At 40.0% G+C, this 25079-nt stretch overlaps 1 protein-coding gene across 3 annotated transcripts in view; it reads left to right on the top strand.

Moving 5' to 3' along the window:
• The first annotated feature begins 4748 nt into the window (after positions 1 to 4748).
• The window catches only part of RHOBTB3 (Rho related BTB domain containing 3), a 56598-nt gene continuing 36267 nt past the window's right edge, over positions 4749 to 25079 (top strand). For 2 of the 3 annotated variants that reach the window (XM_082620956.1, XM_082620958.1), the window contains exons 1-4: positions 4749 to 5433; positions 5554 to 5779; positions 13752 to 13938; positions 23292 to 23446. In XM_082620956.1, coding sequence (XP_082477082.1) covers positions 5372 to 5433; positions 5554 to 5779; positions 13752 to 13938; positions 23292 to 23446 — 630 coding nt within the window. In that variant the 5' untranslated portion in view covers positions 4749 to 5371. The remainder of the gene's footprint in view (positions 5434 to 5553; positions 5780 to 13751; positions 13939 to 23291; positions 23447 to 25079) is intronic. The other variant, XM_082620957.1, reaches the window with a different exon arrangement.

Genomic DNA, 25079 nt, shown 5'->3' with positions numbered 1-25079 from the left:
GTTCAAAGAGAGGAAAAAACAAAATATTAGCTTAGTAATGCAGATACAGGTAGCAAAACTGTAAGGAAAAATAAATAAATAATCATCACAAAAGTCAGGCTCATGATTATCTCTAAGAAAAAGAAGAAAACTGTAACTGAGGAGGGGCACCTGTGTGTGGGGGGGCAGTGTTTGGGTGTGTGCACCCTTGCATGAGTGGTGATAATGTTCTATCTTCTGGCCTAGGAGATTGCTTAGGAATGTTTATTTTATAATTATTTATTAACTACGTGCATAGGTATTATGCACTTTTCTGTATGTATTATATTTCACAGTGAAGAAAAATCTTAAAACTGTTATACGCTTTCTTTCCACAAAATTAACCTCAGTTTCTGGCTCCAGCTTCTTTGCTGGAATAACTGCTTATGAGATATACCTCAAATGAATTTCATGTGGTTGCTCTCCCTGTAATCTTAACTTGGAATCCTTCCTTTCTTCAAAAAAAATTTTTTTAGTCTAAGTAACTCATCCATCGGTGGTTACACTTAACACAAGTTTTGCATAAAACACAGTTTGTATTTTTTTAAGTCAGTTGTTGAAAATACCATTGACAGATGTATTAGAGAAAAAATACCTTCTCCACTATAGCTTTCCTTTGGCGGCTCACAGAATTGTCACTTTAAAATGCATCTCATTATTGAAACACAATCTAGTAAATACCGCACTGAAACAGAATCTATCCAATACCATAATGTGAGACATATTAAAAACATCTGTGCTTTCCATTTAACATTATAGTAAACTTCCCACATTGTGTAACATGTTCCAATACTTGTGTCATTAGGTCTTTAGCAATGTTTTATATGCATATTCTCAAGGTATTTGCTGTCAAAGGAATGCAGTTTTTTTTCCATCTGTGTTCCATGTGTTATTTCAAACATTTTTATCTTCACAAGAAGAAAACTATTTTCCCAATGGTATGTTGCTTTTTGACTTTTTATTTTTAAGGAAGCTCAGAAAAGGCTTCATAGCATTTATAGTTGGTGAATTTTCTTTAAAGTATTGGCTTGAATCATACACCCCTTAAATATTTTAGAAATATTGTTGAGCTTTATGAGTTTGGATGTCTACTTTTTAAGTGGTTAGCTAATAGTGATCAGTTCAGAACATCATTATCTGTAATACATACTTTGGGTGAAGATGGTAGTAAAAGTAAATATAAATTCATACTTAAAACAGTTTTAGAAATAATTTTAACTATCATTGCCAACTTCTTGTCAGATCTAATTAGTCATTAGTTTTTCATCTTGCAGTGTGGCTCCAAAAGGGTGCCAGAAATGTCAGCTCAGCCCATTGTGTTTGCCTGTTCTTGCATTATTAACACTGTCTCCACTGATCCATGCTATAATAGTTTACTTAAATATGATCTATAGATCCATTTAGTTAGAGACAGAAACTGCAACATGTGGCAATATGTTAAAAGTGAACAAAGGAGAGAGTCCTCCCCTCCCCACATGGTGAGCGGCTGTGCTACCACCCTCTCCCCAGAGCACCCTGAGTGCCTGCCCACTTAATGGATCAAGTTTGGGGTGCCACTACCAATCCTCACATTAAATATTAGTAGGGCTTAATTTCTTTCCCTCTTTTTTTTTGGGGGGGAACAAATATATGTGTTTGAAGATAAAAGTTCAAATATCTTTTCTGGAATTTCAGGGGTCAACTTCTGTATCTTATACTCATATGTGGCTACATTTTATCTGGGGATAAGAACATCTATCAGAATGAACATGAAACAGTGGCATTCCAGCCAGGAAAATAGAAAAACATACTGTTTGCGCTGGAGGACCTTCCTTGTGTGTTCTGCAGTGACCTTGAAGTTGGAGGACATATGATAATCCAATTTGTCACACCCTGGTAAAACTGCAAACAAACAGACAAACAAACACTTAATGCTACTAATGAGGGAAACTACAAATATATAAACCAAATAAAAATTGTACATAAAAGAGAATTAATTATTTAAAAAGTAGTCTTAAGATAATTATGAAAAGAATCTTTAAGATATCAGGAAATGGACCATCTGTGACACTGTATTAGCCAAGATAAGTAATACTAGCTGCTGTAATAATTGACCCCAGAATGTCTGGCTTAACTCAGTAATGATCTATTTTCTCACCCATATCACAGTACAAGGCATGCTGTGAGGAGGCTCTGCTATAACTAGTCATTCAGAGACTCAGGCTTTTTCTAAGCTGCAGATCAACACATGGCTTCAAGGTTGACCCAGCTTCATCCAGTTGGTAAATGTATGGATGAAAAAAAATGGAGAAGGTCCACCTTCTCTTAACTGCTCAGCAGGGCTCATATTTCACTAGTGAGAACTAATCACATGGCCCAATCTACATGCAAAAACTTTGGGAAATGTACTTTCTCTATGGGTTCTGGAAGAGGAAATGGGTTTGGTGAGCATCTAGACAGGTTTTTGTCATATAAACAGAGGTTGGTCTAGGGATTCCAAAGCTATAACTTGAGTATCACCAGGTCTGACTTTGGAAATCCCTTGGGAAGCCTCTACCACTCTCTTTTCTGCCTGCTGTAATAAAGGAATCAGAACACCAGCACTAATTTTAGCTCTTGCTGTTCCCTGAATCAGCCACGATCTTGCTCATCTCTACCTCTGCATGTGATTTGTATATGACGTCTGTCCATTCTTTCCACCAATACTTCTAACCACCGATTCCTCCAAATCTAGCAAGCTTCTTGTCATCTTCTAAGACCTAACACAATGGTTACTTCCTCCATGAACGTCTCTCTGATGACACACAAGGCACATATCTCTTCTTAATGTTCAATGAACTTTATCCGTGTACTTCGTTCCTACTTCTCTTACTGAATGCATAAGCCTGTATTATAATTTTTAAGGAACAAGTATGTTTTCAAAAGGATTGGATGCATTAATATTCACAACACAGTGACCATTAATAATATTGAATAGATTTAGCTTCTCAAGGGTGAGGACAGAGTCTTATGTATCTTAGTATCTCCCATGCCTACCAGCACAGACCTGGCTCACAAACTCAATAACTGAGGAAAAAATGAACACTGTCTCCCTTCCTTCCACTTCCCAGCAACTCTAACTCTTAACTCCCTCTCTATATATACATATATATAGTGGTAAAACACATAAAACACAAAATTTACCATCTTCACTGTTTAAAAGTATACATTACTATATGCACCTTGTTTGCAACAGATCTTTTAACTTTTTCATCTTACAAAATGGAAACTTTATACTCACAGAACTCCCCATTTTCCTCTCCCCTCAGCCCCTTAAAACCAGCATTCTGCTTTCTGTTTCAAAGAGTTTGACTGCCTTAGATACCTCATGTAAGTGGAAAAAGCAGTCTTTGTCTTTCTGTGACTAGCTTATTGCCCTGGAGATTCATTCATGTTGTAACATATGACAAGATTTCCCCCTTTTTTAAGGCTGAATAATATTTCATCGTATGTATATACCACATTTTTCTTCATTCATTCACCCATTCTAGTGTCTTTGTTTTTGACTTGTGGTTACTGGAGAGGACTGATGACCCCAGATAAAAGGTGATCCTGTATTCTCAAAGATTTCAGGATGTTTTAGGTTCTAGAGACTAACTGAGAAACTATACTGAGTGCAAAGGAAATTAGATTTTTAAAAAATCAGTGACAACATAAAGAATGCCCCCCATTATACCCTATTTGAGCATGAGAAACTATTAAACTACTTTCAGTTGAGCAACCAAGGGCCCATAATAAAAAGTTGTTCACATTCCAAAGGGCTCTTACCCTAGGCTTTTCACTGTCCTACTCAGCACCTCCTGTTTCATACCCTCAAAATAGCTCGGTTGAGAAAAGAAACAGCAACATTTTAAAGTCGGGCAAACTAAATAAATAAATAAAGGGATAAACAAGAACTCTTTCAACACAGAGCACTTGTAAGAAGTTTCATGTTTATGGAGAAGCAGAGCCCCAGAGTAAACTCTGGCCCTTCTTGGAATTAGTGGATTCCAGTGTTCATTTGCATTGAGGCAGTTTGAGGCCCTTTGGGGACATTCATAGCCTTTACTTCAGGGCGTTATCATGAAAGAATCTAAAGTATCCTTGCATTAGCATGATCGTTATTTTTTCAGCTGGTCTGAGGAGGTATTATTAAACTCAAATATGTGGCCATAACGTGCACAGAAAAATCTCCACGTAAACTAGCATTTAGCATGTAAACACAAACACCTCACGCGTAACTGGTTTCTAAAACTATCATAAGAACCTCAACACTTAAAAAGAAAAAGCAAAAAACCCTTAAGTTTTCGGTAAAAGATGCCGAATATAGCTTGAAGTAGTAAATAATCCTTCTGAAACGATATTAGCGAATTAATTGCTGCTTGAACAAAGAACCCTTTCTGCACCAGGATGAATGTTGCCTTTATTTTTTTCCTCACAAGTATGATTCTAGAAAACAGCTGTACTACATGTTGACAAATGACAAAGCGGCAGACTTGCTAAAACACTTTTTGGTCAAGGCCAAGAGGAGAAAAAAAAAAAATTGGGGCTGCTGGAGCGGCCAGCGAGCTGGACTCCCAGGGAAGCTGGCTTCCCTCACCTCTTTTTTTTTTTTTTTTCCAGTCTTTAGGGAGCAGGGGCCTCACCGACCCACCCTCCCCTTTCCCCGGCTCTGGTTACAGCCTGTCGAGCTGAACAAACTTGCTGCAGGCGGATTGGCGATCGGGAGCTCTCGGGCTGGGGCGTCGTATTTATTAATTTATATTCCGCGGCGCCCCGCGCGCGGGCCGCTCCTTTGTACCCGGCCGCCGCCGCCCGGGCTCCGGGGCCTCAGCGGGGAGCGGGGCCCCCTCGTCCTCCCGACCCCCAAGGCGGGCACGTGCTGCTCCCGCCCGCCCGGCCCGCCCGGCCCGCCGAGGGGGCGGAGGCCCGGCTTTTCTCCTACCCTCTCTGGGCCAGAAGGAGGAGGAGCGGCGGCGGCAGCAGCAGCAGCAGCCGGAGGAGGCGACTGCTGCCCGGCCGAGGGAGCGCGGCGGACCGGGGTTACGGCGCCCGGCAACGCTCGGCGGCCGCCGGGGAGGCGGGAGCGGCGCAGCCGGCCGGGATGTTCCCTGGTACTTCCTGACTGGCTGGCCGCGCGCACACGGCCAGACTCGCACGCCCCCGGACCCCGTGGCTCGCTAGCTCGCTGGCTCGCGCGGGCCCGCTCTGCGTCGGCCGCGCAGCGGGGGAGGCGCGCTAGGGGGACGCGGCCCGGCATGAGGTGATTGCGGGTGGATACGCCGCCGACGGGCTCCTAGAAGCCGTGAGGAGCCGCTTTTCTCCGAGTCGCCGCCCTGCCCTTGGATTTGAGATCATGTATGTACGCGTCGCGGTCCTGCCATTGTCTCTACCCCAGCGCGTGCCGTGCGCCCCTGGGCAAGGGGCTCGTGCCCATCCCCGCCGCGCGCTGCCCCCCGCACTTCCTGTTGGGATGAAAGGGAGCCTCGCGCTGACCACGCGCCTTTTCTCCCCCTCGCCCCCGTCTCTGCCGTGTAGGTCCATTCACATCGTGGCGCTGGGGAACGAGGGGGACGCGTTTCACCAGGACAATCGGCCGTCGGGGCTCATCCGCACTTACCTGGGGAGAAGCCCGCTGGTCTCAGGGGACGAAAGCAGCTTGTTGCTGAACGCGACCAGTACGGTCGCGCGTCCCGTGTTCACCGAGTATCAGGCCAGCGCGTTTGGGAATGTCAAGCTAGTGGTCCACGACTGTCCCGTCTGGGTAAGGGCCCGCAGCTGCTCTGTGCAGAAGCTGATGGAGCTTTCCTTTTCTTTCTTTGTCTTTTTTTTTTTTTCTCCTCCCCCCTTTTCCCCTTTCATGAATGTGGACGTCCGGGTCACCTGGGGAGAGTTTTTAAATATTTGGGGGAAAATCTTTGGTCCTTCGTTTCATTGGGCAGGGGCCAGCCTAGTCAGAGAACACTCTTAGAAGGGAAAAAGCCCCAGTGGGAATGTGAAGCACTTAACGCGTACACTTCACGACTCTGGGTTGTCTCTTGGTAGACAGCTGACTGAATGTACCAACCCCAAGGGACGAGGTCACTAAGTTTCACCAGCAGACAGCAATGTTTTTTCATGCCTACCCTGTGGGTGATATAAAATATTAGTGTTCCAAAAATAAAGATCTCTGAAAGCTCAACACAGCAAAAATACATTTCACTGGGGCAGCTCAGAAATAAGACCCCTGGAAAGGGGGCGGGAAAGACAGGGACTGAGAATTAATTTTAAACGATTCTTTTATAGCACTATCCACCTTTGAAAAAATTTAATTAGTGTTTTTAATTTTAATAATGCAGATATTCTTGATATATTTAGCCATTTCTTTTTAGTGACCTGTAACTCAGAAATATTGCTAATACTGTTTTGGGACTTGAAAAAGCTTTAAAATTTGCTATAATTAAAAGAAATCGTAATGAAGTTGATAAATGCTAGTCTAATTCTTGAGTGATAAAAGAAGAAATCTACTCTCTGACATGTATAAATGTTTTCAGTACACAATAGCATCATGTTTTGAATGTTTTCATGTAATCTTACTTGAAAGTTTCTGATTCTTTACTAGTATAAAAGTTATATTGCAGCTAAGTATTATATTTTATAACAGAAGAAAGTTTAATGTCTAAAAAAAACACAGATATCATTATGTGAGATTTACATTTAAACTGCACTTTAAGAAAACCGAATTAGGGACTATAGGGAACTAATACACCTTTCCAAAGAAATGTATAGAATGTACGTAAAAACATTTCTTATACAAATTTCCATATTACTGAAAGAAAAGATCACTTGCCCAAATAAATTTTCAGCTAAGGTAAATTTAATAGGCTAAAATAAATGAAAAATGGGCTTTTTCAATAACAGGGATGCTATTAAATTCCTAATTATGATAGTGATGATGCTGATCATAGGAAGCATTGGTAGAGAACTTACTGGCTGGAGTCCATGCAAGCAAATGAAACCCTTCTTTTACTTTGGTCATTTCATTGTGAAAAATCTTACAGTCTAAAAACTAATTGGTTCTACACTCAGTTGAACAAAGGTTGAGTGAATAGAGTAAATAAATGTAGGGAAAGTAAAATAAGCTGAATTAGGATGTTAGGATAACCTTTCCTGCTTTTTCTTTGAGCAGTGAACTCTTTCCTTTTTATGTTGTTAGTTTAGCAAAAGCAAATACTTGTGATCCCATGGATTGTAGTAAATGAAATCTTCCAAATCGATTGAAATAAGCCTTCACAGTCTGGATTTTTTTGGTCTTAAGTTTATTGTTATGTTTTATTATGTTAATCACCTTCTGTCTGGTTAGACTCTGGCCTTTTTTAAGACATTGAGTTTGTAACCAGGCACACTTTTGTGGGTTATAGTGGTCTTCAGACATAGTAGAATACACTTGTAGAGCTACTCTTTATAAGGTGCTTTTCTTCTCTTGGTGGTAAGTAAAAGCCCGTCAGAGATATGAAAGTTGATTGTATTCATCAGCTGGTATTTGACATGTACTGAATCAGAATATTAGACGTAGCAGAGCAGATAGAGCACAGGTTTTGATATGAAAAGGACCTGATTTCAGATCCTCACTTTGCCAGTTAGTGGCTGTGTTCCTGGGTAAAGTCACTCATACTCTCTTAGCGTTATTTTCTCTGTGTGTAAAATAAACATAATAATCCCTGCCTCCCAGAGCTGTGCTGAAGAATAAATGAGTTAGTATGTGTAAAGTTCTTAGCATCCAGACGGGCATGTAGTAAGTAATCAATAAGCGGTAGCTACGATAATAATAAAGTGTTTATCACAACTTTAGTATATCCGTGTATTGCTTAAATGAAGCAAAAGTAAAGTTTTCCCACACATCATTCAAGATCTCCACACAAATAAAGTACATAGAGGCAGCCGTGTTAGTACTTAGTAGATGCTGTATTGCAGCCTCACAACCAAATAGAATAAAATTGTTGTTTTGCTGTAAAAATTAAGATTATTTTTCAAAAGATGAGTTCCATTCCCCAAATGTGGCTCCAAGCCTCGTGTTGCATAACTGCCTAGAGGAAATCCTGGAACTGATTTACAAGGGGTGGGAGAATTTGATTTCCTTCATATTTCTAGAAACCAGTGGAGCATTTTCTCTTTGAGACAGTTTGAGAAGAAATGTGGTATTGTTTTCTTGGAGTTAGAGTGAGATAGTTGTGCTTCTCTTCTCTAGTTTTCTTCTGTATATCCGCAGCCTCACTCTGGATCTTTGCCATATATACTTGGCACTTTTTAAATAAATGTGCTTCAAATTCATTATATGTAGCTTATTGTTTAGTATGTCTCTCAAACCCACCCTTTTTTGTTATATTATTATTTCATTTCTAGATCTTTTCCTGTTTACCAAAAATATTCCATAAAAAGCAATGAGATAATATATGCACACTTTTCTTGGGCAGGGTTTGAAGCTCTGATTTGTATTAAAAATAAAATTATTTATAGATTTATATCCTCAGTACCACAGAGTTAATGAAGCCAAAACCCATTTCCTCGTGACATTTTCCCTTAAATGTCTCCTTTTTCTTTCTACACGTCTCCAGTAACTCTGGAATTTTGAACTATTTGGAATGCAGAGAGCAGTTACTTTTGATTTGTTCTCTCAGAGTTAAATGGCTGCTTGATATTGGTCCCTCTTTAGTTTGTTTATCCCATTCATCTGACTTTGTCCTCTTTCTTTATTGTATTTATATACCCTGTTGTACTTATATACTTTGAGCTTGAATACTGTAACAGATACAGCTGGAACTGAATGGGTTTTGTGGTTTGGGATTTGGAAATTAGCATAGAGCTCTGCTGGGAAACTTTCACATTTTCTTGATCTGTGTCCCAATTCACTTCTCCCTCCTCTTACATCCTCCACTAAGTTCAAGATTTTTGCCTTTGCTGTTTATATCCCCATAGTTTGCCTTTTTTTTTTTTTTTGGTTTTTAAATCTTCCTCTAAAAAGGCTCTGTCCACCCCACTCTCAGTAAAGTATTCATATCTAAAAATTCTGCAATTCTTGTTATGCAGAGTATACTTGTAGGAAATGGGCAGGTTGTGAGGGTGTAGGGAATTGGGAGAGGCTTTGCTGGGGCATGGTGGTGTACTGGTGAGAAGAAGCTCCCTGCAAAAGGGCATTGCTGTGACACATCTCCAGAATTTTCTAACAGGATAAAAGCTCTGTCACAACTGATTGATTCAAACCCTGGTTTGGACTCATATTTCAAAGTGCAGACTTTCATAGCCCAACAGTTTTTGGACTTGTTAGCCATATCTAGCTGTCTGTTTTCTTAATCTAGCTTTATTACATCCTAGGAATACATACCAAAGGCCACATGAAAGGACAAATAATGATTAATAGTTAACCAGAATGTGAGAAGGAAGCCACTTATGCATATTTAGCAATGGTATTAAGGTACATAATGATATTTTTCTTATACCACTATTCACACAGTAACTTTGAAAAATTATTTTTAAAATATCAAGGTGCAAAGTTTTAAGGAGGAGGGTCCATAATAAATTACTTTTGGCCCTAATTCTAAATATAAATATTATTAACTGTAGTCCAAAAGTAAACATTTCAAAACTGGAAAGGTTTATCCTGAATTTTTAATTGATATGAACAAAACACATGAATTGCACATATATTCCCTACCATGTTAACATCATCTTATAATACACACTATCTTTTTGTGGAGGCATACACCTCCACCCACCTTGTTCCCCTCACATGCACACTATATATATGCAGTACTGTCCAAAGAATGGATAAAGTTGAAAAATATATATGAATTTTGAGATATGGATACAATATATGGAACTCTACAGAATTCACAGGGTATTATCAATACAATCTAAATCACTGAACAATCCTGCGTTATCTAACTGGGTCACAGAAAATCCTCTGAAGCTTCCTTACTCACGTTGATGCTCTTGCATCTAATGCATAGTGTTAATTTTTGAAACTATTAGGTGATAAAGCTATGGCATAATTTTATTTTATTTTATTTTATTGTATATGGTATTTTATTTATGTTTTAATTCATGTGCATAAATCTAGCATTCTGATTTTTTGTACTTAGTCCTAGTGGATTGTTATTTTTTTTTAACGTCTTTATTGGAGTATAATTGCTTTACAATGGTGTGTTAGTTTCTGCTTTATAACAAAGTGAATCAGCTATACATATACATATATCCCCATATCTTCTCCCTCTTGCATATCCCTCCTACCCTCCCTGTCCCACCCCTCTAGGTGGTCACAAAGCACCGAGCTGATCTCCCTGTGCTATGCGGCTGCTACCCATTAGCTACCTGTTTTACATTTGGTAGTGTATATATGTCCATGCCACTCTCTCACTTCATCCCAGCTTACCCTTCCCTGTCGCCGTACCCTCAAGTCCATTCTCTATGTCTGCTACTTTATTCCTGTCCTGCCCCTAGGTTCTTCAGAAACATGTTTTTAAAAAGTTTATTTTTAGATTCCATATATATGTGTTAGCATACAGTATTTGTTTTTCTCTTTCTGACTTACTTCACTCTGTATGACAGACTCTAGGTCCATCCACCTCACTACAGATAGCTCAATTTCGTTTCCTTTCATGGCTGAGTAATATTCCATTGTATATATGTGCCACATCTTCTTTATCCATTCATCTGTTGATGGACACTTAGGTTGCTTCCATGTCCTGGCTATTGTAAATAGCTCTGCGATGAACATTGTGATACATGACTCTTTTTGAATTATGGTTTTCTCAGGTATATGCCCAGTAGTGGGATTGCTGGGTCATATGGTAGTTCTATTTTTAGTTTTTTAAGGAACTTCCATACTGTTCTCCATAGTGGCTGTATCAATTTACATTCCCACCAACAGTGCAAGAGGGTTCCCTTTTCTCCACACCCTCTCCAGCATTTATTGTTGGTAGATTTTTTGACGATGGCCATTCTGACTGGTGTGAGGTGATACCTCATTGTATTTTTGACTTGCATTTCTCTAATGATTAGTGATGTTGAGCATTCTTTCATGTGTTTGTTGGCAATCTCTATATCTTCTTTGGAGAAATGTCTATTTAGGTCTTCGGCCCATTTTTGATTGGGTTGTTTGTTTTTTTGATATTGAGCTGCTTGTAAATTTTGGAGATTTTTTTATCCTTTGTCAGTTGCTTTATTTGCAAATATTTTCTCCCATTCTGAGGATTATCTTTTCATTTTGTGTATGTTTTCCTTTGCTGTGCAAAAGCTTTTAAGTTTCATGAGGTCCCATTTGTTTATTTTTGTTTTTATTTCCATTTCTCTAGGAGGTGGGTCAGAAAGGATCTTGTTGTGATTTATGTCATAGAGTGTTCTTGCCTATGTTTTCCTCTAAGAGTTTTATAGTGTCTGGCCTTACATTTAGGTTTTTAATCCATTTTAAGTTTATTTTTGTGTATGATGTTAGGGAATGTTCTAATTTCATTCTTTTACATGTAGCTGTCCAGTTTTCCCAGCACCACTTATTGAAGAGGCTGTCTTTTCTTCATTGTATATTCTTTCCTCCTTTATCAAAAATAAGGTGACCATATGTGCATGGGTTTATCTCTGGGCTTTCTATCCTGTTCCATTGATCTATATTTCTGTTTTTGTGCCAGTACCACACTGTCTTGATTATGTAGCTTTGTAGTATAGTCTGAAGCCCGGGAGCCTGATTCCTCCAGCTCCATTTTTCTTTCTCAAGATTGCTTTGGCTATTTGGAGTCTTTTGTGTTTCCATACAATCGTGTAATTTTTTGTTCTAGTTCTGTGAAAATGACTTTGGTAGTTTGATAGGGATTTTTTTTTTTTTTTTTTTTTTTTTTTGCGGTACGCGGGCCTCTCACTGTTGTGGCCTCTCCCGTTGCGGAGCACAGGCTCCGGACGTGCAGGCTCAGCAGCCATGGCTCACAGGCCTAGCCGCTCCACGGCATGTGGGATCTTCCCGGGCCAGGGCACGAACCCGTGTCCCTTGCATCGGCAGGCGGACTCTCAACCACTGCGCCACCAGGGAAGCCCGATAGGGATTTCACTGAATCTGTAGATTGCTTTGGGTAGTATAGTCATTTTCACAGTGTTGATTCTTCCAATCCAAGAACATGGTATATCTCTTGATCTGTTTGTATCGTCTTTAATTTCTTTCATCAGTGTCTTATAGTTTTCTGCATACAGGTCTTTTGTCTCCTTAGGTAGGTTTATTCCTAGGTATTTTATTCTTTTTGTTGCAATGGTAAATGGGAGTGTTTCCTTAATTTCTCTTTCAGGTTTTTCATCATTAGTGTATAGGAATGCAAGAGATTTCTGTGCATTAGTTTTATATCCTGCTGCTTTACCAAATTCATTGATTAGCTCTAGTAGTTTTCTGGTAGCATCTTTGGGATTCTCTACGTATAGTATCATGACAGCTTTACTTCTTCTTTTCCGATATGGGTTCCTTTTATTTCTTTTCTTCTCTGATTGCTGTGGCTAAAACTTCCAAAACTATGTTGAATAATAGTGGTGAGAGTGGGCAACCTTGTCTTGTTCCTGATCTTAGAGGAAATGGTTTCAGTTTTTCACCTCTGAGAACGATGTTGGCTGTGGATTTGTCACATATGGCCTGTATTATGTTGAGGTAAGTTCCCTCTATGCCTGCTTTCTGGAGGGTTTTTATCATAACTGGGTGTTGAATTTTGTTGAAAGCTTTTTCTGCATCTATTGAGATGATCATATGGTTTTTATCCTTTAATTTGTTAATATGGTTTATAACATTGATTGATTTGCGTATATTGAAGAATCCTTGCGTTCCTTGGATAAACCCCACTTGATCATGGTGTATGATCCTTTTAATGTGCTGTTGGATTCTGTTTGCTAGTATTTTGTTGAGGATTTTTGCACCTATGTTCATCAGTGATATTGCCCTGTAGTTTTCTTTTTTTGTGACATCTTTGTCTGGTTTTGGTATCAGGGTGATGGTGGCCTCGTAGAATGAGTTTGGGAGTGTTCTTCCCTCTGCTATATTTTGGAAGAGTTTGAGAAGGATAGGTGTTAGCTGTTCTCTTAATGTTTGATAGAATTCGCCTGTGAAGCCATCTGGTCCTGGGCTTTTGTTTATTGGAAGATTTTTAATCACAGTCTCAATTTCAGTGCTTGTGATTGGCCTGTTTATATTTTCTATTTCTTCCTGGTTCAGTCTTGGAAGGTTGTGCTTTTCTAAGAATTTGTCCATTTCTTCCAGGTGTCCATTTTATTGGCATATAGCTGCTTGTAGTAATCTTTCATGATCCTTTGTATTTCTGCAGTGTCAGTTGTTACTTCTCCTTTTTCATTTCTAATTCTATTGATTTGAGTCTTCTCCCTTTTTTTCTTGATGAGTCTGGCTAATGTTTTATGGAATAATTTTAAAACAAAGTGTTTAATTTTAAGTACAGGTGTTGAAAGAGGTTGCTTATTCCATCAGAGTCTCAGGAATTCTCTAGCTTCTATTTTACCACTACATAGTTGTCCAGGCTAAATGAATAAATTAAAAAATTTAAAGACTTGATAGACTTCAAATGTTTTAAATTTCACGTAGTTACTTTTTAAAAAAATAAACCTTAAAAATGAATTCCAAAAATTAAAATATAGTAAAAAAGTTAAACTAATATGTTACAGTTTATTTCATGATGGATTTGAAGATAAGCAGACTAAAGATTGCTCTTTACATTTTGGTTTAGGACATTTTTGACAGCGATTGGTATACCTCTCGAAATCTAATTGGAGGTGCTGACATCATTGTGATCAAATACAACGTAAATGACAAGTTTTCATTTCACGAAGTGAAGGATAATTATATTCCAGTGATAAAAAGAGCATTAAATTCAGTTCCAGTAATCATTGCTGCTGTTGGTACAAGACAAAATGGTAAGTGTTTAATTTTTCTTTTATATGAGAGTGCAGGTACCATATTAATTTTGAATAGCATTAAGCTTATTAGTGATTAGTACAATTTTTTTTTGAAAGCAAAATGACTGTGGGTTTAAATGCCAACTGTTATCTCTTCATCATTGGATATGATAATGGGACATCAAAGGAAAGTATCACAAACTACTGCTGTGATTCTGATGGGTACAAGTTTGTCTTTTAAACTGCTGTTCTGTAGAAGTGAAGCAGATCAGTAATTGTGTTCTTTTTGATATAGGAGAGGTATTAGGCTGACACTGAGCCCTGGAAAACTCTTTTTGACAATCTAAGGGACTGTACAGTTGGGAACGATAGATTGTTCACATAGGATGTGGGATTGGGAACAGCGTTTTTAGGTAGGTAGCAAAGAGTGAGCTGAATACACTGACAACACCTCCTAAGAGAGAGGATTGTTGACTCCGTAGCTGATGGGTTAATTTGGTTCAGTCAATTTCAGTGGTTGCTTCTGTGCATACTATTGGCAGATATCTTAGGGTCAGCTCAGAATCCACTTTGAATTGGTGGTATTTTATAGTTCTTAGTGGTTATTTCCTCAGTAAGTGTGTCTTAAAATTTCATTTTTACTCATTTTTTCATTTTTATTGAAGTATAGCAAAATAAAGGACATTAGACTTCACTAATTTTAGAGCACAGTTTAATGCATTTTTGCACATATATACAGCTATGCAACCATCACACATCTCAAGATCTAGAACATTTGCCTCACTCCAGAAGCCTCCCATGCCTCTTCCCAGTTGATAATTGCTATTCTGACTTCTAACAACATAGATTAGTTTTACCTATTCTTGACCTTCATACAGACGGAATTATACAGTATGTAGTGTCTTGTGTCGACCTAATTTCTGTTAGCGTGATACTTTTGAGATTCATCCATGCTGAACTTATCTGTAATACATTCTTTTTATCGCTGTGTATTATTCCATTGTATGACTACGCCGTGATTTCTTTCTTTTTTTTAAATTAATTAATTTATTTTTATTTTTGGCTGCATTGGGTCTTTGTTGCTGTGCGTGGGCTTTCTCTAGTTGTGGCAGGTGGGGGCTACTCTTCGTTGTGGTGCATGGGCTTCTCATTGCGGTGGCTTCTCTTGTTGTGGAGCACAGGCTCTAGGTGCGTGGGCTTCAGTAGTTGTGGCATGAGGGCTTGAGTAGTTTGTGACTCGTGAGCTCTGGACCGCAGGCTCAGTAGTTGTGGTGCACGGGGTTAGTTGCTCCACGGCATGTGGGATCTTCCTGGACCAGGGCTTGAACCCGTGTCCCTTGCATTGGCAGGCAGATTCTTAACTACTGTGCCACCAGGGAAGTCCCCCATGATTTATTTATGTATTCTCCTTTTAGTGATGCTTAGGTAGTTTCCTAGGAGTAGGATTGTTGGGTCATATGGTAGGTATGTATTTAGTATTAGTAGATATGAATAAAGCAGGCCTGACCCTTCTTTGACCGTATGTCCCCTCTACTTCCCTAACTTTCTTTTTATTGCTGGTCATGATTCTTGAACGAGTCATCCATACTTCCTGAGTGCACTTCTTGACTTCCCATTCATTCTTCAGTCCACTACAGTCTGACTTTGACTTTCACAATTACACTGGGTTTGTTTTCGCTCAGGGCTGCCAGTTATATGCCTATTGCCAAATTTAATTTACATTTTAATAACAATCCTCCCTTTGAAATTATTCAAATACACCTCTCCCTCCACTTAATAAAGCTACTCTTTCTTTCCTGTTTGTTCTAAATCTCTTTCTTCTTTCCTGGCACCCTCATCCTCCCTTATACACATATACCAAATCAATATATCCGGTAGTTGTTGCCCAGGGTCCCATCCTTTAGCTTCGCCTCTTCTTGCTGTTTACTCTGACCATGGACCTGCTAATCTGTTGCCCTAGCTTCCCTTGTATAGACACTGGTGATTACCCGGACTGTTTTTCTGGCTCCAGTCTCTCTCCTGACCCATGTCTCCACAGACATCTTCCTCTTTCTACTGAGTTCCCTGTCTTGGTGAATGATGCCAAACTTATCCATTCACCCAAACTAGAATCATCCAACCCAACTTTCGTTCCTATTCCCCATATCCAGTTGACTAAGAAGCTCTTTTGATTTTATATTTTATTTTATTTTATTTTTGTGGTATGCGGGCCTCTCACTGTTGTGGCCCCTCCCGTTGCAGAGCACAGGCTCCGGACACGCAGGCTCAGCGGCCATGGCTCATGGGCCCAGCCGCTCCGCGGCATGTGGGATCCTCCCGGACCGGGGCACGAACCCGTGTCCCCTGCATCGGCAGGCGGACTCTCAACCACTGCGCCACCAGGGAAGCCCTGATTTTATATTTTAAATTAACCTCAAATTCATTGCTTTCTTGGACCCAAACCAAGAATCATACCCCTAGACATATAAACACTAATATGTATAAAATAGATAACTAATAAGTGCCTGCTGTATAAAAAATAAATAAAATTCAAAAATTCAAAAAAAAATTCATTGCTTTCTCATCATCTTCACTGGATTTCAGTTCCTAGTCATTTAATTATCTCTCATAATGACCTTCATTTTGGTCTAAAGAGGCAGTTCCAGATTTTCAGGATCTGAAACTTACACAATTTTAGAGGTCCTTTGTAAGAAAAAAAAAACTACAAAATTACAGATACATATATGTATACAAATGAATATTTATTTAGAATGTGAAAAGAAAGCACAAGAAATTACAACTCCGAAAAAGCTGTCAGATGCCACAGACATTAAAAAAAGTTTCTATTGTTTAAAAACCTGGGCCTCCCTGGTGTCACAGTGGTTAAGCATCCACCTGCCAATGCAGGGGACACAGATTTGAGCCCTGGTCTGGGAAGATCCCACATGCCGTGGAGCAACTAAGCCCGTGGGCCACAACTACTGAGCATGTGCTCTAGAGCCCGTGAGCCACAGCTACTGAGCCCACAAGCCACAACTACTGAAGCCTGTGCACCTAGAGCCCGTGCTCTGCAACAAGAGAAGCCACGGCAATGAGAAGCCCTTGCACCGCAATGAAGAGTAGCCCCCGCTTGCCACAGCTAGAGAAAGCCCACACGCAGCAACGAAGACCCAATGCAGCCATAAATAAATAAATAAATAAAATTATTTAAAAAACAAAAAAACCCTGACACTTCTTTAACTTTTCTTATATTTTTTGTGCTCACAGTCTTTGCAGTTCTTCACATGATAACCGCTTTTTGAGATTTTCCATAAGGAGAAGAGAATGATAGTTTTTCTTCCAGCGTATTTCTTCACTCTCCACATCTTTGTGATGCTGGGCACTTCGGTTTTTGTTGTGTTTGTCTTTCAGCTCTGCCTCTTTGTGTCATGACGCCAAATTAGTCTGCACAGTGGGTGGAAGAAGCATTCCTGAAGGCCATTCATGTACCAAGACAGCTCGCAAACACTTACAAGGAAGTGACTACAAACCACAAATAATATCTCGCTAAACCTAAATTTAAATTCCCCTTAGCAGGATCCTAAAAATGTCCGTGGCTACTCCAGAGCTGCCTGATGCAAGGTGAAGTGAGCTGGACTGGAGAGAGACTTATGTCTTAACCAGACATAGTTAGAATATCTTATTTTGCAGATTTTACAAAAGTGTACGTCATGTGAAAGAATCTAGTGCCTAGGTTTCTCCCAAGGCTTTGGAAACAGCCCACAAGGAAGGGCCTTGAAACTTAGGCTTCCTGGTAAATCAGCCTCTGGTCTCCTTTTCCTGCTTGGCTTCTTTCTGAAATTAATCCTCTCAGAATAATCATTCTAGAATATGTCAGATCAGGGCACTCAATTCTTTAAAATCTTTAGAAACTTTTTTTTTCTAACTTTTATATGCAAAATTTCAAATCTAAGAAACTTGATAAGAATAGGACAGTGAACTCCAGATATTACAAATACAAACACACACACACACACACACAACACACACACACTTTTTTTTGTTTGTTTGAACCATTTAAGAGTAAATTGTAAACATTATGGGATTTCTTCAATCCTGATTAATTAAGCATGTCTCATCTAAGAACAGAGCCATTTTCCTATTAACCATAGTGCAATCATCACTCAAGAAATATACTATTACCTATTATACTATTATTTAAAATATAACCCATATTCACATTTTTCCACGTATTCCAAAGCTGGTTTTATTGTTTTTTTAATCCAGGATGAAATTAAGAACTATGCATTGCATTTAGTTGTCAAGTCTCCCTGGTCTCTTTTAATTCAGAACAGTTCCCAATCACCCAGCCTTTTTTTGGGGGGGTGGGGTATCTTTCATGACATTTTTAAAGAATGCAAGCCCATTATTTTGCATGATTCCTTCAGTTGTGATAACTGTGGTTACAAAATAGTGATTTCCTATCATTCCTTCTACACTTATTAGTTGGCATTCTTCTGTAAATAGGGCTTTCCCTTTTCTCTGCTCCCACATCTTTCTTTAAGAGTCACTATAAAAAAAAAAAAGAGTCACTATGATTCATGGTTTGATTTTTTTTTTTTTTTTGCGGTACGCGGGCCTCTCACTGTTGTGGCCTCTCCCGTTGCAGAGCACAGGCTCCAGACGTGCAGGCTCAGCGGCCATGGCTCACGGGCCCAGCCGCTCCGTGGCATGTGGGATCTTCCCAGACCGGGGCACGAACCCATGTCCCCTGCATCGGCAGATGGACTCTCAACCACTGCGCCACCAGGGAAGCCCCCATGGGTTTGTTTTTTAAATTCAATATTTTATCATCTATTCTTCTCATTATTCTTTCTGATACTCCAGTTACCCCAAATTTGCCTAGAGGGAGCCTCTTCATGCTCTCTCCAATTAATTTGAGTCCTTCCTTGCTTTCTGGCACAGGTGTTCCAGGCTCATCTTAGGCTTGGCCTGCTCTAGGACCCATGGGCCTGTCTACTTCTGCTGGGGTCCTCCAGCTAACCTCCACTTAGTTGCCCTTGGTCTCCTCCTCGATCCCCTTCGTGAGGCAGTGAGCACTTACATGTTGCTGCAGTGCATGAGGTCCCACCTGTCCTCCAAGCCTCAGCATCCCTCTTTGGTGGTCCTGTGCGTACTGCCTGCAGCCCCTCAGGTGTTCCTGCTTTCTGGGCTGATGAGAGTCTCTCCTAATGTTTGAGTGTTGCTGCACGGGCACACCTCCCTTCCTCCTCTCTCTTTCTCCCTCCCCCATCCCTTGCTTCCTTCCTACCTCTTCCCCCTCCCCCTCATTATTTCATGATTTCTGTGATTTGGCAGGGAGAGGAGATTGCAGTGTGGGCTTAGCTTGCTCCCTTGAAAGTGGAAGCAATGTCTTCCCTTTTTTCTCACCTTCAGGCCTCAGCATGTGCTATACTGTGTCATGCTCTGAGTGGACTGGCCCTCTGCACAACCCCTGTCATATCTGCATAGCGAATTCATCCTTACCCTTTAAATCATTCCCTCTTCTGTGAAGCCTTTCACAGTCCCCCAGGCAGAGTTAATTTCTTCTCCTCTGTTCCTATGGTGATTTTGTACACCTTTATTTTAGTACTTTTTTTTTTTTTTTTTTTTTTTTGCTGCGTTGGGTCTTCGTTGCTGCACGCGGGCTCTAGTTGTGGCGAGCGGGGGCTACTCTTCGTTGTGGTGCTCGGACTTCGCATTGTGGTGGCTTCTCTTGTTGTAGAGCTCGGGCTCTAGGTGCGTGGGCTTCAGTAGTTGTGGCGTGTGGGCTCAGTAGTTGTGGCTCGTGGGCTCTAGAACGCAGGCTCAGTAGTTGTGGCGCATGGGCTTAGTTGCTCTGCGGCTTGTAGGATCTTCCCAGACCAGGGCTCGAACCCATGTACCCTGCATTGGCAGGCGGATTCTTAACCACTGCACCACCAAGCAAGCCCCAGTACTTATAATTGTCTGCAGTCGTATCTGTCTTGGCTCAGTTGACTATGAGTTTCATTTATCTGTGTATCTTTATATCCCTGCTATTTGAGGTGTGGTAGGTGCTCAAAAAACATTTGTTCAGCGAGTGAATGAATGGCTTTATGAATGATATACAGAAGTGAAAAGATCATTTTCACGAACAGGATGAAATGAATTGACCTTGTAAGTTGTAATTACAAAGCTAAATCTGCCTCTTCAACTCAAGGACACGTATCGCTCCTCCCTCCTCCAATCCCTTGCAGTCTGTGGTGTTCTGGTAACTCCTCTCTCCAGCGCCTTTAAGAACAACTTCGGCAAACACAATCAGTCTCATCTCTTTCCTTTGTTATACGTGTTTTGACAAGCTTGACTGTGTGTGTGTCTTCATAATACTTGGCTCTGAATAAATTTTTGGCTTTTACTAAATATTGAATCTATCTTTAGAGTAGAAAGTTTTCTCCAGACTTGACAAAGGTGTATTCATAGCCTTAAGTTCCTGAAAGCGGGCATCCTGTCTTTTCTTTTTGGAGCTCTGACAGTGCCTAGTACATTGCAAGGCTGGAATTCCTCAAAGGATTTCTAAGAATCTCAAGCACTGGCAAGATTGTAAGAATCACCCTATAGGTTCTCAAATCCATTGCTTTGAAAGAGATGCCATTCATTTTAATTCCAGAGTTACATTGTGTTTGCTTTTTAAAAAAATAGACATTTTGTGATAACACCTTGAAAGATAATATATAAGAAAAAAAATAAAAGACTACAGTGTAAACTAGAAGAATAACACTGATGCTGAAGTTCTAGGACTCTGAGGTAGGCTCATAGGAGTGAGTCCTGAAGAAGGCATCACAATTTAAGATTATATTGAGTCTTCTCATTGTTCCTGATGAAATGCTAAATGTAGGTTTATTTAATCCATAATGTTTTATTGATTCTCCTACCTAATATGTAATGACTAGGCATTTTTCCTTTTGGGTGCAAGTGAACAAAAAAAAATGTCTTCTGTGACATAGAGGAGATATAATGATTGGATATAAGGAGGCACTTTCTAGGTTGGTAAGATGCTTGTGGCTACACACAATGGAAAACCCCGCTCAGCTGGGTTAAACCTGACACTAGCTTGATTTTCCCTGAAACCAAGCTTATTTCCTAGCCATTATTTTACATTATGCTCTCTTAATTTTTCACTCAAAACACTACTGACTTTATTTTTGTCCAGAAATAAAGTTTAATAAGATGATCTGCCTACCCACCCCATTCCATCAGCATAAGGAGAGCTTTGTAGTCATAAGAAGATCTCTGTCTTCAGAAAATCAAAGGCACTGTTTATGAAGGCTTTGTAAAGAATGTGAAATACCAATGTGTTATTTTTCAAGATAGGCTAAATTGTGTTGGTAACTATTTGTTCTGAACCAAAAATGATCTTAGAAAAAATAAATGCAGGAACTCAGATTAGGATTTGTTGTATAATTTAGAGAAACCAAGCTTCATTTTTAAATCACCACATCTTTGGAATTAATAATTTTCTACTCAAACTAAATTTTTATCTTATCTTTTGATGACTCTTTATCAGGTAGAGCAAGTAACAGTTTTATTGTTTCCGCATCTCTAACACACAAGGAGAGTCGGACAAGTCAGTTAACCTCTCTGAGCTTCAGCTTCCCCCTCTGCAAAATGAGGATGTGAATACATGGTTTCTGAGCTCAAAATGCTTTCAGTGAAGCTAAATTATCTAAGTCGTATGTGTATGTGTACACATGCATGTTACATGTATAGTATGCACGTGCACTGAATATCCTTAGTGTGCACACCATGTGTACATACATTTCCTCCATCTCTGTGCAGTTCATTGGTACAATATTTGTTGTGTATGCTGTGGCGGGGAGTAGCCTAAATGCCCTTTCAGGACCACTGTACTTACTCCCTCAGTTACCTAGTCTTTAGGCCACTGATGAACAGCTGAGTCCCTTTCCAGGCATTATTCCTGTGCTGATAGAAGCCACTTGCCCAAGGTTTTGCTCCCTCCACAGGGCGGCCCTCCTTTCATTACTGGCTGATGTAGGGATACAAAGGCCCAGCTTTGTATGGGGAACCACTCTAAAGGGCCATCAAAGCTCCAGAGGCCCCTGCTGAATGGCTCAGGTCTCTGTTGCAATAGCATTGCAGTTCAAATTCTTCCTCTGCCCAGTCCTGCTTCCTGCACCCTTGAGAAGAGACGTTCCCGAGATCACCCCCCAGTAAACCTCCAGCACACCAGTCTCCGTCTCAGGGTCTGCTTTTCAGGGAAGCCAGCCTACAACAACATGCTCTTTTAGAAACGGATTTACCCCCTTTTGACTTGGCTGCCTTTTGAACAATGACATATCTCATGAAACAAAACAAAGCTGGCTGACGAATATGGAGTTGAACATACATTTTTAGCGTTATGAAGGTGTGTCCTTAGAGGTGGGTTGATGTACAACCTTCCCAGCCATAGATCTGTACACGGTACAACCATGACTCTTGGTACAGTTCACATTTTGAGTAATTACTGTTTATTCCTTCAGTTTTTAATTTTTTAATTTTTTTTTTTTTTTTTTTTTTTTTGCGGTACGCCGGCCTCTCATTGCTGTGGCCTCTCCCGTTGCGGAGCACAGGCTCCGGACGCGCAGGCTCAGCGGCCCTGGCTCACGGGCCCAGCCGCTCCGCAGCATGTGGGATCTTCCCGGACCGGGGCACGAACCCACGTCCCCTGCATCGGCAGGCGGACTCTCAACCACTGCGCCACCAGGGAAGCCCCTAATTTTTTAATTTTGAAGCAGAAGATAAAAAGTGACTGAAATTGATCTCTGCAGTTGAATGCTTTAGAGTTCAATAATTGAAATGTCTGGATGAATAAGAACATACTTCATATGAAATTTACAAAGACTGGCAATTTTGCAGCCTTAGAGATTGAGGTCAAGTTGAGGATTCTATTAAAATAAAAGTATAAGATCTATTCAAACTTAGTGAATATATTTAAAGTTTATTACAAAAAAAAAAAAAAGCACCAGTCCATGGTTTCTGTGGGCAGTCAGGTTGTTGATTTTGTATTGATATTCAGGATGTCAAGGTTGTATAAAAGGAAGCAGGCCTGGCATTACCGTCTGATTGGTCTAATTACTATAATAGCCTTGGTAATAGTCATTCACCTATTTAAAAATTCTTCTGTTTTCTAAGGTCCTATTCATTCTTCTTGCATTTAAAGCTTGTTTATTTTAGGGACCTTGCTGTTATCACTGACACTTCTTATTCAGAGTCTAGTGAATAGTGGATATATTAAATGGCCCTGAACTGTGATTCTGGCATGAGCTCTTAATTTGCTGTTTAATGTCCAGGTTGTCTAGGTACATTTTTTCATGTTTAATTTCAAAAGTCTTTGTTCCTCATATTCATTTTCTCAGAAGAGTTACCTTGCACATGCCCACTGTGTACCTCAGACCGAGGGAGCTGTGTCAGTACGACGGAAGGGATCCAACTTGCTAAAGAACTAGGAGCCACCTATCTGGAACTACACAGCCTTGATGACTTCTACATAGGAAAATATTTTGGAGGAGTGGTAAGTGGAAATTCCAGTCACATAAATTAGAGTCATTTGTCAGGTTGGCTCTTTAGCTGTTTTCCATAGCATCAATTAGAACTTTAGTTTTAAAAGCAGGATTAGTTTTAACCTTGTGAAATAAAACGGGAGCAAATACAAAAAAGGTTTTGTCAGAGTAAAACTCTAATTTTACTTCTCTCTCCAAATGAAACATTATCTGTTGTCTAATACGATATTTTGAATTTTCCACTTGATGACACTTTACACAAACCCGTGATGTCTGTTTAGCAACTGACATTTTGTCACTTTTAGTGAAAAGATTTAGTAATCTTTACACAGCTTGATGAGCCTGGCAACCTGAACCTGCAGGGCCTGAAAGTTCTCCTTCATTTCTGTCTACTACTTGAGAAGAATGATTTTTCTTCACTATGTGTGCTTCGGCAAGGTTTCATATACTCCTGATTTTGCCGTAGCTCAAAAAATATCCAGAGGAACTACTTGTACAGATGGCTTCTTGTTGGACAGGTGGTGGGGAGCCAGGGTCTGTTGCTCTGTTGCAGAGGCATCCATTGGGTCTTGCAGGCATTTTGAGGCCCACCTTAGCCCACAGCACCTACCCTACGACACTAGGACTGCGCGGCCCTTGGGGAATACCTGTGGAGTTGTATCATTTAAGTACTACTGACTTTGGAACTCTCTTTCCAACCCTCTAAGGAGTGACTCCTTTCAACAGACAAATCTAGTAAACATTGACAAGAGACTTAAACCAAAGTAAATCCTACATTAAGCGGGAGCACTTTGGATTCTCCATCAGTTCCCTAGCTCTTCATCAAGTACTTTATCCAGTATGCCAGACTATTCATTGTATATATTCATGTCGAAATGTTGAGGTTTCTACAGATGACCAGAGAAATTTCATTTGTTCTAGAGTTACTCAACTCCAAATAAGAACCAAAGATAAAATAAGAACCCAATATAATAGTTCTGATTTCTGTCAAATATAAATGGCTATTATTCATTCAGTGATGTAAAGAAACAATAATACAGCATTAAGGAAGATACACTCACAGTTGATGTTATCAATGACTGAGAATCTTCTGTCTTATTTGTTTAGTGATGAGCAGTGGGTAGAAAGGTAAAGAGGGGTGAAATATAATTTTTCTGTCAAGCTGATGATATTGTTAGTGGCTTAAAAAAAATCTTAGTTTGTTCTAAGAATTTTACATTTCCCTGAAATTCCTAGGGAGTTGTGCGTGTGTCGGGGAAGATAGTTTGGTTTCATTTGTTGGAGAAGATGAAGCTCTTGGGGGCCTTTGGTCTCCTGGTTCCCCTTTCCAGGTTCCTGACCCTGAAATTCTCAGGATCGCTCTGCCCATTTCCCAGCTCCCACTTTCTCTTCTTTTCTCTCATTGTTTCTCTTTGTTCCTAATACCTAGTGTTGGAGGCATGATGAGAGTTGAAGATGCGGTCAAAGTCAGGAAAAAAACTTGGTGGTTCCTTTTTTAGCTAACTCAAGACTTAATGGGAATATGAAAATAAGATGAGAAAGATCTCGTTTTAGACTCTTGAATAGTAAAGTACAGCTGGGATCTTGAGTGTAAGAAACAATGGTGTTTGCAGGAATATGGATAGAGTGATAATGTCAGAGTGA

This window comes from Mesoplodon mirus, assembly GCF_964341445.2.
Source record: "Mesoplodon mirus genome assembly, chromosome: 5".
Classification (NCBI taxonomy): Eukaryota; Metazoa; Chordata; class Mammalia; order Artiodactyla; family Ziphiidae; genus Mesoplodon; species Mesoplodon mirus.
The sequence above is the reverse complement of the archived record's forward strand: the minus strand, read 5'-3'. Positions and strand labels throughout refer to the sequence as shown.